The 15,892-nt window shown below is 49.6% G+C and overlaps 1 protein-coding gene across 3 annotated transcripts in view; it reads left to right on the top strand.

Annotated features, from left to right (window-relative positions):
• Positions 1-15,892, top strand: part of TBC1D22A (TBC1 domain family member 22A) — a 326,523-nt gene that overhangs the window by 194,995 nt on the left and 115,636 nt on the right. For 2 of the 3 annotated variants that reach the window (XM_032646231.1, XM_032646233.1), the window contains exon 9: positions 1,004-1,113. The exons of the other annotated variant lie outside the window; for it this stretch is intronic. In XM_032646231.1, coding sequence (XP_032502122.1) covers positions 1,004-1,113 — 110 coding nt within the window. The remainder of the gene's footprint in view (positions 1-1,003; positions 1,114-15,892) is intronic. 3 annotated transcript variants of the gene reach the window in all.

Below are 15,892 nucleotides of genomic sequence, written 5' to 3'. Positions count from 1 at the left end.
ACCCCACTGCTTACCAGGCTGCCACCGGGCCGGCTCGTTGTTTGTACCCCATTTCCCAAGGGGTGCAATGGTGGCCGTAATAGAATTAATGCGTTTAAAACATGAAGAAGAGTGCCTGGCATCTGATAACCACTCAGTAAATGTTAGCAGTTATCATTATTACGATTATTGTCAGTTTTACCCACTTAAAACTTTCTAAATACGTTCCGGGCTGAAATGTTTCTTTTCTTGAAGAACATTTTCCTTGCAAAGTCGCCATGCACATTAGCAAAATACAACAAAAGCAAATAAAATCAAAAGAATAGGATGCACAATTTAAAAAAATTTTATGAGTGTTATGCTGGATGATAGCAGTTTTTATAAGGATCTGAAGTTAATTTCTTCAAATGTCTGATAAGCCATTTCAATTAGGCATCTGTTTTGCATTTTAAAGCTTTTAAGTTATGCTTTCTCATTCGATTTTTTATGCTTGGAGGAGGAAATTATTTAGAGCACCATTGCCTATTCTTTCTTTCAAACACATCTGTGTTTTTGCTTTCTTGGTGTTTGCTCATAGCATAGAAATATTTACGCAGTGTGGTTTTGGGAACTCTAACCTTGGAAACGGGTTTTTAGAGGGGTTATTACTGAATGAATATGTGAATGTATGAGAAGCAGAATTTTAGAAATCTTAGGAAAAAACGTTCAGACCTCAGTGAGGAATAAGTAATAAATTGATATTTTAGGTCCTCTCTTATTAGGATGTGAAATGCCTGAGAAGCAATGATTTACAGTATGTTAATTATGTTAATTAATTGGAGAGGATTCAGAATCTGAATTATCTGCAACTAATTAGGTATTAAAATCGAGAACCATTAAGTGATGAGGTGGGAGATGCCAAGTCATCTAGCTAGAGCGAGGAGAACGGGCGGGGGTGGGGAGGCGGGTCCCGCCGGCCGAGCGCACACGCTCGTTCACCCCGTGGGCTGACGGCTCCCTGTCTTTCCCCTGCCCCGCGGCACAGATGAGGAGGACGTGGACACCGCCGACGTCTCCTGCGTGCCTGCGGACGCGCTGCGCAACGTGGAGGCCGACACGTACTGGTGCATGAGCCGGCTGCTGGACGGCATCCAGGTGAGCCCCCCGGAGGCAGCGCCACCCCGTGGCGTCCCTCTGGCGGAGTTCATACTCCTCAGGGTGACTGTGTGTCTGCGGGCGCACACGTGCCTCTGGAGCCGGTTGGAGGGCACAGCGCAGGGCTCGGAGAGACCAGGCCCCCCTGCAGAGTCCGATCCCCGCGGGTATTCCACCCCCCACCCCGCCCCACTCGGCCGCCGGTGACTGTGGTCCTGCCCCCCAGCGCGGGGCGTCGTTGACGAGCCGTTTCACTGTCTGCGTGAACTGTGTTCAGAGGAACCCGCCTCTTAAAGGGCGTCAGACTTAAAGGCCTTGGCTCCGCCTCCGTGACACCGGGGCCCGTCAGCGGCCAGCCCCACCATCCCCGCCCGCCTCGGGTCAGGGATCTCAGCGCTCGAGGACCAGTGACGCTGCCGGGTCCCAGAGGGAAGCATGAGCTGGAGGGCATCCTGCCCCCCCGTGGCTGGGGCTTCTGCTGGACCTGGTGTCAGCTGGGCCCCTGGCTGGGATTCTCCCTGGAAAGCCGGAGTCTTCCGGGGCCTGGGATGGTTTTATGGAATCATCCATTCCCCTAAATCAGGGGGAAACTCACACACAGTGCCCGGGGAGGAGGACGTTGGCAGGTCAAGAGCAGGAAGATGGGCTGGAGCCCTGCGTGTGGCGGGAAGTGGCCGCGGTAGGTAGACGGCCCTCGAGCCAGCTGTGGGCCATTTTAGGCTTGTCTGGTGCCCACACAGCTTTGCCAGACGCTTGCCTGGGGCCGGGGCTGCACCCACTCTGGGGCGGGAGAAGGGACTTAGGGCCGAGCTCCCGGGCTCACCGTGGGGTGAAGGGGAGAGGTGTGAGCGCTGCGGCACCAGGCATAAACCACGCTCCGACGACACGCATGCGGGGCAGAGTGGGACCTGGAGGGGGACCGTGAATTTGCCGACAGAGGAGAGGAAGAGCCCGGGGCAGGGTTTTGGTCTGAGGTTCGTTCCCGGTCACTCACTGGAGGACGGTCCAAAGATGGCCGCCACGGGATGGACGCTGTGCGGGGGCCTTGGGTTCTGCCAGGATCCCTTTGCCCCAGGTAAGGAAGGCCCTTCCACCTGAAGAGAGAGGACTGGTGTTGCGGATGCACTCGTCACAGGCGTTTCCCACCAGCTTTGGCTTTTCCTGAGCTGTTGTCATAGCAGGCGTTCCTGATGCCGCCCACGGAAGAGGCCTCAGCTAAGCTGCTTGATTGGATGGAAATGGCCCAAGCAAGGTTTTTCTAAGATGTCATCTAAAGGCTGAGTGAGGCCCTGAGGTTTAATTTGAATAAATCAGCTAGGACGATTCTGTTGAAGAAAACTGTGTGGGTTCCCATTCCGCTTGATAACTTAGGAATTGACAAAGAGAAAGCAGAAGCCCTTTCTGGAGTTGAACAATAGAAAGCTTGTATCTGAGAGCCCATCAGAACTCCTCCCGACTGATTTTGTATCTTGTAAAGAAAAATGTGCCTGCTGGCGACAGATTTTGGCCCCAGCATCAATTCATCCTTTCTCTACTCTGCTAATGTTTTCATATTTTTCAGTCTTTCTCCCAAAACTTAAGACTCTTTTCCTCCTTGGAAAGGAGATTGAATCACAATCTGAAACTTTTTATAAATTTCAGATGTCACTTTTCTGATCATGAGTGATGGAACTTCTGCTATTTAAATACAAGATTATCCAGCTTCTATTTGTAAATAAAATCAGCTGTACAATGAGACCGATGCTGCCTTTCATTTTTCACCCGAGATTTGTTGTCTGATGAAATGGTTTCTTGACAAGGGTGCTGCGTGGAAGGCATAATGCTTCCCTGGCGCGCATGTGTGTGTGTGTGTGTGTGATTACCACGCACGCCAGGCCAACGGCAGCCGTCTGTCTTTCTGTCACATGCTCACGACTGATTCCATGAGATCCTCACGTGAGCAAGCGTTCAGCGATGCCCGTTACCAGCATCCAGGGAGTTTGGGGGGGCTCTTCTGTAATTCCCTTAGATGAGGCCATCCCCCGTGACCCCATGCGAGCTCCGTGGGGGACTTTTCAGTGTGTGCAAGTACTCTCGCCATTGTAGTTTGGATAAGTGTGAGGATATGAACTGACTTAAAATCAAGAGGAAACATGGACCAGGTGTCATAAACCCACTGTACGCTATTATAAATAACATATTTTTATGATAAATGAATATTTTCCCAAACAAAAATGTTTAGTGAGAAGAAAGGCATGGTTTTACTTTACGTGCCTTGACAGAAGACAGCTGAATTCTCATATGTGTTTCTCCAGTCAACCTGTTGTAATATGTTTTCCCTTTAATACTGTACCACAGCCGAACAGATGGTAGTTTCTTAAAGGTCATGCAGTGTGAATGTGAAGTCATATCAGTGGACATTTTGTGCTCAGTCACAGTAAAATCCAGTGACCTGTCTTGCACTTGGAATAGATCTTTTACACACGCATGGTTCTGTCACATCAGACACTGGTCACTGGAAAATCCTGGATGCCCGAGGTATGCAGATCTTCTAAACATTGGTGCGTCTCATCATACAGTATCAAAAAATCACCTTTGTTAGTGTTACCACCGTCTCATAAGGAACTGTCAAGCCCAGAGTGGTGGAGAAAAGTTCTCTAAAATTCAGATTTGGGCTTAAAAGTGCAAATATTATTATTGGCAGCAAACACTGTGAATTGGTTCCCTTGAGGTGACAGGGTAAGTTTGTTCATTTTTGAGAAAAGGTCTGCCAGATACCCAAGTTTGAATAACCAATTTGCCTGTTGGTCATTCTTTCAAGTACGTTTTCTCTTGGAAAGTGTATCCAGTTCTGCTCTCAGCTCAGAGAATTACACCAAAAATTGCTTTTCTGGAAGAAATCAATGTTTTTGGGTGCACGTCTCCAGAGCTTTACACGTGCTTCCCATTTTCCCCATAGAACACTGAAAAGATGTTTATCAAGGGTCAAGATTTAACCCAATACTAATCGTAGGATTGGGAACTTTCCTGTGTCACCCAGGACATCCTTAAGTGAAACTGCCCCTTTTTAAACCACAAGTGTGTGGCATTGAGTACGGTTGTGGACGCTGCCTTGGTCTGTGCCGCGAGCCAGCACTTCTACTTGCCACCACTTCTGTAGCATGACAGCAAATGCCAACACGGCGACAGAGGTAGATGATGCCTCAGTGTCATTATGAATGCAGTTTGGACCTCACAGACTGCTTGAAAGGGTCCCAGGGAGCCCAGCGGTTGGCTGAGCACCGTGGGAGCTGCAGCCCCGCAGGGAGAGATGCTCTCATGGAGGGGCCCCCAGGGTGAGCTCACAGGAGGAAAAGTACAAGACGGAGAAAGTGCGCCACGAGTGAATGTCGGCTGGCACTGGGACTGGGGGAACTGTGCCCTGGACTTGGGATCCTACCACAGTGGGTCTTTCTGCCCACGTCCTGCTCCTTGGATCCTGGGCATCGTGAGTTGACTGCATGTTCCCAATGGGGCCATTGGGAACGTGAGGTGGAGGGCCCTGACGTGGGCTTTCCCGTCTCATTGGCGGGATAGAGCCACACTCGGGTCTCATAATGAGGTCGATTGTCCTCAGGTACGACGTGAAGAGTCCAGCCAGAGATTTAATTTTTTTTTTTTTTTTTTTGCGGTACGTGGGCCTCTCACTGCCGTGGCCTCTCCCGTTGCGGGGCACAGGCTCCGGACGCGCAGGCTCAGCGGCCATGGCTCACGGGCCCAGCCGCTCCGCGGCATGTGGGATCTTCCCGGACCGGGGCATGAACCTGTGTCCTCTGCATTGGCAGGTGGACTCTCAACCACTGTGCCACCAGGGAAGCCCCAGAGATTTAATTTTTAAAAATAATTTGGTGGGGGAATTCCCTGGCGGTTCAGTGGTTAGGACTCAGCACTTTCACTGCTGTGGCCTGGGTTCAGTCCCTGGTCGGGGAACTAAGATCCCACAAGCCACGCAGCATGGCCAAAAAAAAAAATTTGGAGGGCCGTTATTTCTTCCAGTGGTTTCACGGATCGTGTCTTTCTAATGCCGCCTTTGGAGGTGCTTTTTGGTTAGGTCACCAAAGGCCGTGTGAGCCAGTCCAGCTGGTGGGCTGCTTCTTTACAGAGGACCGCCTGGCGACAGGCCAGCAGGACCTGGGCCTTGGGGCCGAGGAGGAGAGTGCCCGTGTGCTTTCTGAGGGAGGAAGCTGCTCGAAGGCCTCTGCTGCGGCGCCGGGGCAGGGCAGGCCCAGGTCCCAGTCCAGGTGGGCGAGCCCTTCTCTGGCTTCTCAGGGATTATTCTTGGGCCTTTGCCAGCCTTCTCATTTCACTAACAACATGACGCCAGGGTTGTCAGGGAGCTCTCACCTCTTGAGTTACGGCTTCCATACTTGCCTGCCCTGCAGTCATACTATTACTCTCAGATTCATTACTTAGCAGGACAGCCTCTTTGAGTAGAAAAGGACTGTTGCCTTTTATAATCAGTCATTTACATTTTCTTTCCTTGGGGAAGAATTACTCAATTCTAAGAACTGGTTGCTGGCATGGAAGGGATGGGAATATTGGGGAAAGCGACGATATTATCTTGGAACTTGCCAGAGAAAAGGCCGGAAACGTGCTGGTGTAGTGTCTGGCAGAGAAAGGCCTGGAATGACCAGACCCGTGACTGGGGGCTGGAGGGGACACTGTCTTGCGGGGGGCGGGGTGGTCCCTCAAATACAGCTGCTGTGAGTTAGCCAGGGGGAGAAAAGGGACGATGTATCACAGGGAACAGAGCCTGCACAGGGAGCCCTTGGAGAAGGTTCTGCTCTGTAAAGGAGAGCGGCCTGAGGCACGCTCAGAAGGTGGCCCAGGATCCTCAGAAGGATCCAGAACCTCGATCTGTTGCCGCCTCTCAACCAAACTCCAAGGAAAGAGAACAAAGGGCCGGTGCGTTGCTTGGGAAGGTGGTGGAGAGGATGCTTACGTGGCCTTGACACATCAGGAGTCTCCAGCTGGAAGGGGCAGCGGAGCAGCAGGAGGAGAGCGCAGAGCCAGACCTTGTGCCCGGCCCGCAGGTGGGCAGCGAGGGGCTGGAGCGCCCGCTCCACGCGGCACTTTCCTGTCTCGCATCCAGAGGCGTCACGCGTGGGGTGGAAGCGCCTTCAGAGCTGTGATGTTAGAGCTCCAGTCGATAACAGTGAGGACCCTTGGCAACATTTTAGAAACGTTTATTAAGTAGACAAGAATGTGTGGGTTACTGGGCTGAAGCAGAAGATTCATTAAGAGTGAGTTATTGTGCGCCAGTGTAAAAATGAAGATTAAAAAAATCAATTTACAGTAGCATTGAAAACAGCGAAATCCATGTTGTTGCCTGGGTGAGTCGTTCATTCCTTTTAATTACAAAGCGGTGCTCCATCGTGTGAATCTATCACAGTTGTTTAAACATCCTCCAGTTGGTGGAAGCCAGGGCTGTTTCCAGTCTTCGGCTGTGAGGGGTGAAGTTTCCGTGACCACTCGTGTAGTCGTCCTCTCGTTGACGTGTGTTTCTTGTCTCTTGGGTCAGTACTTAGGAGTGGACTTGCTGGGTAGTGGCGTAGGGCTATACTTAGTTTTTATGGAAAACCTCCAGATCTTTTCTCTGAATTGGTTGCGCCGTTTCATAAACCCATCAGCACTAAGGTCTGGCTGCCGCACATCCTCACTGGCGTTGCACGGCCCTGTTTTTATTTCTGCTGGTTAGCAGTCGTGTGTGTGTGTGTGTGTGTGTGTGTGTGTGTGTGTGTGTGTGTGTGTATCTATGTATCTATCTTGTTGGGCTTCACTCCACAGGCTTGCAAGGCCTGTACTTGCCCAGCTTTAAGAGTGAAGAAAGAGCCTGGAGTCAGCAACAGAGACATCCACGGTTTAATGGACGGGGGAGCTTAGCTCCTGGAGCAATGCCTCACCACGTGCGGCGGGCGGTGGGCAGGACATGGCGGCTGTCTTCACTCCTGGGGGAAGGGGACGTTGCCAGTTTTAGGGGGAATTGACCTCAGGTGGGCTTGTCAGTTACCAGGGAAACCAGCAGAGAGGCACGCCCCCCTCATGGCCCCTTTGATAAGAACAGTCACTAGCTGGGGCCTGGGGCAGGTATGAAGGGAGGTCAGTCACATGAGCAGGTGTAGGTGAAGCAGGCGCTGGTCCAGCAGGGACGTACAGAGAGCAAGAGAACAGCCATCTTGAGTGGCCTGACCGTACGGTGTCTATATATCTATATCTATATCCATATCGAGAGAGGGAACGAGAATATTTTGTCCCAAGTTTGTGGCTTGTCAATATACACTTAAAAAAAAAAGTATTTATTTATTTTTGGCTGCATTGGGTCTTCAACGCGTTGCTGTGCGCGGGCTTCTCATTGCGGTGGCTTCTCTTGTTGCGGAGCACGGGCTCTAGGCGTGTGGGCTTCAGTAGTTGTGGCACGTGGGCTCAGTAGTTGTGGCTTGCGGGCTCTAGAGCGTAGGCTCAGTAGTTGTGGCGCATGGCCTTAGTTGCTCTGTGGCACGTGGGATCTTCCCGGACAAGGGCTAGAACATGCGTCCCCTGTGTTGGCAGATGGACTCTCAACCACTGTGCCACCAGGGAAGTCCCTCAATTTACTTTTAAAAAATGTCTTCTGGGGCTTCCCTGGTGGCACAGGGGTTGAGAGTCCACCTGCCGACGCAGGAGACACGGGTTCGTGCCCCGCTCTGGGAAGATCCCACATGCCGTGGAGCGGCTGGGCCCATGAGCCATGGCTGCTGAGCCTGCGCGTCCGGAGCCTGTTGCTTTTGCAACAGGAGAGGCCACAGCAGTGAGAGGCCCACGGACCGCAAAAAAAAAAGTCTTCTGCTGAGCAGAAAATTTTAATTTTGTTGAATTCTAATTTATTATTATTATTTTTTGTGGTAACGGTTGTCTGTGTCCTAACCAAAAAGTCTTTTCCTATGCCCAGCGTGCCAGGGTATTCTCCTATGTTTTTCTTCTAGAAACTGTACTTTTAGTTTTTACTTTTAGGTCTGTCATCTAGCTTGTCTTAATTTTTCTGTATGTGAGGAAGGCACCATGGTTCTTTTTTAAAATATAGATTTCCTAGTTAACACAGCACCATTTGTTGAAAACAGTTTTATGTTTCCAGAGTAGATTGCTTTGGCACCTTTTCTGAAAATCAAATGACCGTATACATGTGTGTCTATTTCTGGACACTCTATCATGTTCCATTAATCTGTTAATGGGTTGTTATGCCAGTACACACTGTCTTCACTACTGTAGCTTTTCTTGGAGTTCGGTAAAGTCCTCCAAGTGTGTTCTTTTTTAAAAAAAATTGTCTTGAGTATTTTTGGTCCTTTGCATTTTTTTTTTTTTTTTTTTTTTTGTGATACGCAGGCCTCTCACTGCTGTGGCCTCTCCCATTGCAGAGCACAGGCTCCGGACGCACAGGCTCAGCGGCCATGGCTCACGGGCCCAGCCGCTCCGGGGCATGTGGGATCTTCCCAGACCGGGGCACGAACCCATGTCCCCTGCATCGGCAGGCGAACTCTCAACCACTGCGCCACCAGGAAAGCCCAGTCCTTTGCATTTTTATATAAAGTTTATCATTAGCCATTTCCTACCAAAAAAGCCTTACGGCCTGGGATTTAGAATGGAATTATATTTTGAGTCTATGTGTCAGTTGTCCCAGAATTAACAGTATTAATTTATTCTAGTCCGCAAGCATGGTATAGTTTTAAATTTATTTAAATGTTCTTTAACTTACCCTAATAAACATTTTGTAGTTTTCAGTGTATGGGTTTTGCTCATCTTTTGTTAAATTTGTTTCTAGATTTTTTTTTTTTTTTTTGATGCTCCTTTAAATGGTATAGCTTTCTTGGTAAATTTTGTTCTTTTTGATTTTTACTGATAGTTTTGTACAAATACAATTGAGTTTTGTAAACTGACAGATTTCCAGTTCCTATTGTTGTGTAACAAATTTCTCCCAAACTTCCTGACTTAGAACAACTGTTTTATCACTCTCACGGATCCTGTTGGTCAGGATTTCAGTCAGGACACACCACGAACCTCTGTCTGTGCACCACGGTGTCTGGCGCCTCGGCGAGACGGCTTGAAAGCTGGTACAAGTTGATGCCTAGGGACTGGAGTCATCTGCAGTCTCACTCTTTTAAGTGTGTGGTGCCTGGGCTTGGACGGCTCTAAGACTGAGACTGTAGATTGAGCTGCCCACACATGGCCTCTCCATGTGGCTTAACATCCTCATGGCACGGTGGCCTTAGGCAAGTCAGACTTCTGACATAATGGTTCAGGCTCCCAGTTAGACTTCCAGAAAGCAAGGTGTAAGTTGCACTTTTTCATGACCGAACCTCAGAAATCGCATAATATCACTTCCACTCTCCTCTTCTGGGTAAAGGAGTCATGAGCCTACTTTAAAGACAGGGAGATTAGACTCCATCTCTTGATGCAGGAGTGCCCTGGTCACATCATGAAAGAATATACGGGATAAGAGAGGTTGTTGTGGAAAATATACGCCACACCTTGTTTCTTGTAATCTTGCTAAATTCACTTGTTAGTTTTAGGAGCTTTGGGGTAGATGCCTCAGGATTTTCTATGCGCACAATCGTGTCACCTACAAATGAATAGAATTTTACTTCTTTCTGTGTAATATGTGTGGCTTTTATTTCCTCTTCCTGCCTTTTTGCACTGTCAAGGACCTCAGGTACAATGTTGAACGGAAGTGATGAGAGCAGACATTTCTACCTCCTTCCAGGTATTGGTGGAGAGGGTGAAACATTTAGGCGCTCACCATTAACTTTGATGTTAGCTGTTGACTTTTCATAGATGCCCTTTACCAGGGTGGTTTTGACAGTGCAAATTCCACAGACAAGGAGTCTGTATTTTCAATAAACATTCTGCCTTATTTTGGTAGGTCTTTTTCTTTACATTTGAGGAATACCAGTATATAAAGGACGAAGAGATTGAGGATAGAATTTGTAAGACTTGGTGGAAGAAGAGCTGGAAGACAGATCATAGTTTGCTGAGACTTTTAAATAGTTATGAATCAGTATTTTGCCAAATGCTTTTTCTTTGTTGAGATAGATGCTCATATGATTTTTCTGACTTATTCTGTTAATGTACTGAAGGACATTGATTAATTTTTAATGTTAAGCCAGCTTGCATTCCTGAGATAAGTCCCACTTTGTCGTGAGATGTTAGTCTTTTTATATGTTTCAGGATTCTCTTTGATATTGTATTGTATTGTATTGTATGTAATATATTTTAAAAGAGGTTTACATCTCTGTTCACGAGGAATACAACTGACCCTTGAACAACACAGGTTTGAACTGTGCAGGTCCACTTACACGTGCTTTTTTTTTTTTTTTGCCTCAATTAAATACGGGTAGTACTACATGATCCAGGGTTTGCTGAATCCACAGATATAGCACTGCAGGTACAGAGGGCTGACTATGCGACTTGAGCATCTATGGATTTTGGTATCCATGGGGGCTCCTGGAACCAACCCCCTTTGTATACTGAGGGATGACAGGATTGTCTTCCATTTTCTTTTCTTCTATGTATTCTCTTTTTCTGTTCTGGCATTAGGGAAATGGTGATTTCATAAAATGCTCCTGTGATTTCTGAAAGAGTTTGGGCAAGATTGGTATTGCGTTTTTCTTAAATACTTGATGGAATTCAACAGTGAAGCCATCTTGGCCTGGAACTTTCTCTGTGGGAAAGTTTTAAGTACAAATTCGATTTCTCCTCTGGGTTGGGCTCCAGATTTTCTATTTCTTTTCTTGTCAGTTTTGATAATTTGTGTATTTTAAAGAGTTTGGTCATTTTAAACAATTGTCTAATTTATTGACATACTGTTGTTTGCAACATTCCCTAATTCTTTTAATGTCTATAAGAACTAAAGTGATGTCTTCAGTTCCTAAAATTGGTAATTAAACTAATTGATATGTGTCTTGAGATGTGTCACATAGTCTATCTTGATGAGTGTTTCATGTGTCCTTGAGAAGAATGTGTGTCCTGCTTTGCTGGGGGAAGTTCCTGTAAATATCGGTTAGGTCATGTTGGTTGATAGGTAGTGTTTCTCCTGTCTTCTGTATCCTTACTGATTTTCCGTCTGCTGTTTCTGTCAATTGCTGAGTGAGGACTTACGACGTTTCCAACTCTAATGGTTGATTTGTCTCTTCTTTTAGTTTTGTCAGGTTTTGCTTCATGTTGTTTGAATCTTGGTTATTAGATACACACCCATGTAGGATGATTATGTTTTCTTGATGAATTTGTATGCTTATTGTTATGAAATATTCCTCTATTTCTGGCTATATCCCCTGTGCTGGATTCCAGTTCCCCTGATATTAATATAGCCATTCCATCTTCCTTATGATTAGTATTTCCTTGGTGTGTCTTTTCCATCCCTTTGCTTTTAATCTATTTGTGTCTTCTTATTTAGAGCACGTTTCTTGTAGACAGCTTATAGTTGGATTTTGCTTTCCTACCCTTTTAGTGTGTGTTTAGTTAATTCACATTCATGTAATTATTTATATGGCTGGGGTTTACGCTGCCATTTTGCTATTTATTTTCTATTCATTTCATCTTATTTCCTCCCTTCTTTTGCACGCATTGGGTACTTTTTAAATTAATGGACTTTGTTTTTTAGGGCAGTTTCAGGTTTACAGAAATATTGAGCAGAAAGTACAGAGAGTTTGATATACTCTGTTGCCACCTCCTCACACACACAAGGTTTCTCCTGTTATTGACATCTTGCGTTCGTGTGGTGCCTTTGTTACAGTTGATGAGCCAATATCCATGTGTCATTATTCACTAAAGTCCATAGTTGACATTGGGGTTCCCTCTCTGTGCTGTACATTCTGTGGGTTTGGACAAATGAATAATGACGTGTATCTACCATTATGGTATCATACAGAGTAGTTTCACTGCCCTAAAAATCCTCTGTGCTCCACCTGTTCATCGCTACCTCTCCCTGAACCTTTGACAACCACTGGTCTTTTCACTGTCTCCATGGTTTTGCCTCTTCCAGAATGTCATTTCCGTGGAACCACACAGTGTGTAGTCTTTTGAGACCGGCTCCTTTCACTCAGGGAGACTTCCTTATTATTCATGTTAGTTTTCACTCTGGCTTATCGGCCATCTCTCCTCTCCCCACCTTTCTTTTAGTTAGTGGTTACTTTTTTATTTTATTTAATTAATTCATTTATTTATCTATTTATTTATTTATTTGTGGTACGCAGGCCTCTCACTGCTGTGGCCTCTCCCCTTGCGGAGCACAGGCTCCGGACGCGCAGGCTCAGCGGCCATGGCTCACGGGCCCAGCCGCTCCGCGGCATGTGGGACCCTCCCGGACCGGGGCACGAACCCGCGTCCCCCGCATCGGCAGGCGGACTCTCAACCACCGTGCCACCAGGGAAGCCCAGTGGTTACTTTTTATAGCACGTATTTATAACTTACCTAGACTCCCCTCAGATACTGTTGATCTTGGCGAGACAGCAGTGAGCGGTGGCGTGAAGCATAGTTCCCTGCCCAGGAAGTGAACCTGGGGAGCCTGGGTGAGAATCAGGAACCCCAGCCACTGGGCCAGCTAGGGCTAGAGGCTCGAAGCAAAGCTGCCGTGGCGCTTGCCCCCGTTGAAAAACGCGTTTCTCAAGGAGGCAGAAACTGTAAAAACAGGTACAAAGTTAGAGACACAGCACGACAACAGGTGGGAGAGCACACAGAGAAACAGTTTGCTTAGTTAAGACGGAAGCAGGGCAGAGATGCACACGGGGAGAGAAAGGGTGTGGGCGTCCCCCCTAATGAGGAGGGGCCCAGTAAAGAGGTGGTGACGTCATTCATATAGGGCGGTTCTTCCGGGTCTCTTTACCTTTGGCCAATCATCTGGTTTCTTTTTCCACACGTGACCTGCCCTAGGCCCCTCCCCAGCATGCGTGGATTTCAGCCCAGAGGCCTATGGGACGGCCTTCACATCACCTGTTATGGAGTAGCGCCCCCTCCTTGTTGACCCCCAAGGAGCCTTTCTGCACATGTGCAGTCGGGGAGGTTTCCTTGACCTCAGGAATGGTCATCTTATCTCTTTACTCCGGCAGGCCTCGGCTCCTGCTGTTAACCTTGGCCTTGGAGTGTGTGGGGAAACAAAGCTCCAATGTTCTCCGCCTGACAGACTGCAGCCGTCCAGCCGGGGCCCACCCACCTCTCCCTCACTGTTACAGCGCCTGCCGCTGCTGCAGGCCCGTGTCCGAACGCAGGCATTCAGCATTTCCCCGTCTCCCCCGCAGTCCACGGGAGGAGCACCGGCCGCTCTGCCAGGGCTGGGGGAGCCTCCAGCCTTCACCACGTCCCATGTCCCATGTCACCGGGGAAGCTGTGGAGGGGGTGGGTGGGTGGCCGGGCGGGCTCACCCTTGGTGTGGACTCTGTCTGGGCTCCTTGAGAGATAGCAGCTCACTTCACACCCCCAACGCCTTGGGAAGGAGCCGTTCCTCACCATTTTACAGACGAGGAAACAGAAGATCAGAGAAACTAGGCTCGCGGGTGGGAAAGGAGTTGGCTTGATAGACTTTTTTGTTTTGTTTTGCGGTACACGGACCTCTCACTGTTGTGGCCTCTCCCCTTGTGGAGCACAGGCTCCGGACGCGCAGGCTCAGTGGCCATGGCTTACGGGCCCAGCCGCTCCGCGGCATGTGGGATCCTCCCGGACTGGGGCACGAACCCGTGTCCCCTGCATCGGCAGGCGGACTCTCAACCACTGCGCCACCAGGGAAGCCCTTGATAGACTTTTACATGCTCTACCGTCTGAGAGGCATCACGGAGCTCTGTCCTCGTCCTTCTTCCCTCTTCCCAGAGACCATGGCGAAGACGTGGAGGGTGTGAGTTTACGCACTGCCTCTCAGCTTGGAAGGACAGCTAATGTGATTGATGACACGATCAAGGTGCAGAATGAGTTCCACTGCCTGCAGTTCCAGCTGAGAGCCAATCAAACAAACGAGTTCACAGGAATAAGTGAGAAGCCCTACGTTCAAGTTCACAAAACCAAGCAGTACAGTTCATTGAATGCAGCCTGGACAGCCTGGGTTGACTGCGTCGCCAGTGGGATGCTCTCGTGGTTCTCGTGCCCAGATTCTGGCTTTGGTCTTGTAGCTGACCTCTTGCATCCTCTCTGGCCCCTTCTGTTACGCCCCACCTTGCAGCCAGAGTCATCTTTTCCAAATGCAAATCTCGTAACCGTGGTGGCGCCCCATTTCCGTGTCAGTAGCTTCCTTCTGTAGCTTTGCTGGGGTCTCACCCTTTATCCCCACGTGGCCTTCTAGCCTCAGAATGGTCTTCTCCCGTCAACCCCAGCTCCCTTGCGGCCCCTCCCGCCGCACTGGCCTTCATTCCACGCCTGGAGTGTGCCTAGCTTCCTTCTCCCTGCGTCTCGGCCCGGGCCTCCCCTCCTCTGCGTTGTCCTCAGGTCAGGCCCCCGTTCTGTGCCATGGCGGCCGGGCTCCCCAGGGCACAGCCAGCCCCCGTGCGCATATGCGTGGCCTGCGTGATGAACGTTTGCTTAACGACCGGACCGTCATCTCTGGACTGGAGGCCCGTGCTGTTTTCCTGCCCAACTGTGTTGGGAGGCCCAGGACTGCCCCCGGGTCCCGTGACTCCCAGCATGTAGCTGTGCTCCCGGCCGTGATTCCTCCCAGCACAGTCGTGTGAGGCGGCAGCGGCCAAGGGAGAAGGCCCGGGGGGACCCAGGCGCCAGCTGCCCGGAGTCCTGCCCGGTGGAGTTGCAGGAGACGCCTAACGCCCCAGCGACGAGTTGTCACTGTCTGCCGGGAGCTCGGTAGAGGCTCTGCGCCTGGGATCTGTACCGAGGCTGTTCACATAGGTACCTCGAAAGCAGGAGCTTGGCGTAAACCACGGTGCTCAGCTGAGGCCAGCGAGCCATTCTTACTGGTTCGGGAGAGGTGGGAACACCCGAAATCCTCGGTCCCAGGCGCTGGCTGAGGGAGGGCCGACCTTGCACACGGGCCTGTCTCGGGATGGCAGTCTCCGGCCTGCTTTTCCGCACCGTCTCTGCTCTGGCCTCGGGGTATCGTCTCACGCGTGAGGCACTCAGGCAGTGTTTCCTGCGCAGAGGGAAGAGCTCCCAGTCTGCTGTGGTTCTGTCGTGCGTGGACTGATGCATCAGTTGCACTGATTGGATCATCAGGGCGCCTGAAATGGGGCCTTGTATTGCTGAACCGTTCCAGTCGCAGGTCCGGGGCAGGTGAGGGAGGCAAGTGTGGTTTGAGCGTAAGAAAGCAGCTTTCTCAGAGTGAGACTGGCCAGGAAAGGGGTGTGGGGCTTGCTGAGGACTTGCGTCTCTGGTCTGGGGGCACAGCCCCTTGTCAGAGGTAAGAGGGATTCTCAGTTCTCTGGGAGCTGGGAGTTTTAATAGGCGGTGCTGCGGTCCTTCCGGCTAAGCCGATATGAGTGTATCTTCCATCTCGTCTCTGAAATGCTCCTTCAGAAGAGTTTATTCTGCTTGTCTTCTGAAGAGCACAGAAAATGCTGTTTGTTATTGCTGGAGGGTGAGGCGGGAACGGCAGCATACGCGAGGCAAGCCTGGTGTGCATTTCTTTATTTTTTTTCTGTAAAAAGGTAAGCAGAAAGGTAAAGTCCGTCTGCTACGGACTTCACTTTCTGTAAAACATTGCCCCAAAGGCCGTTGTATTCTTCAGACCTTCCTTCCTTCCCTCTGACCCGTAAGTTTTACATATTCTATCGTTTCTTAAAGGCACAAACTCAAATCTCAG

The sequence above is a fragment of the Phocoena sinus genome, chromosome 10 (assembly GCF_008692025.1).
Source record: "Phocoena sinus isolate mPhoSin1 chromosome 10, mPhoSin1.pri, whole genome shotgun sequence".
NCBI classification, from domain to species: Eukaryota; Metazoa; Chordata; class Mammalia; order Artiodactyla; family Phocoenidae; genus Phocoena; species Phocoena sinus.
Note: the sequence above shows the minus strand (reverse complement) of the source record. Positions and strands in the feature narration are given on the sequence as shown.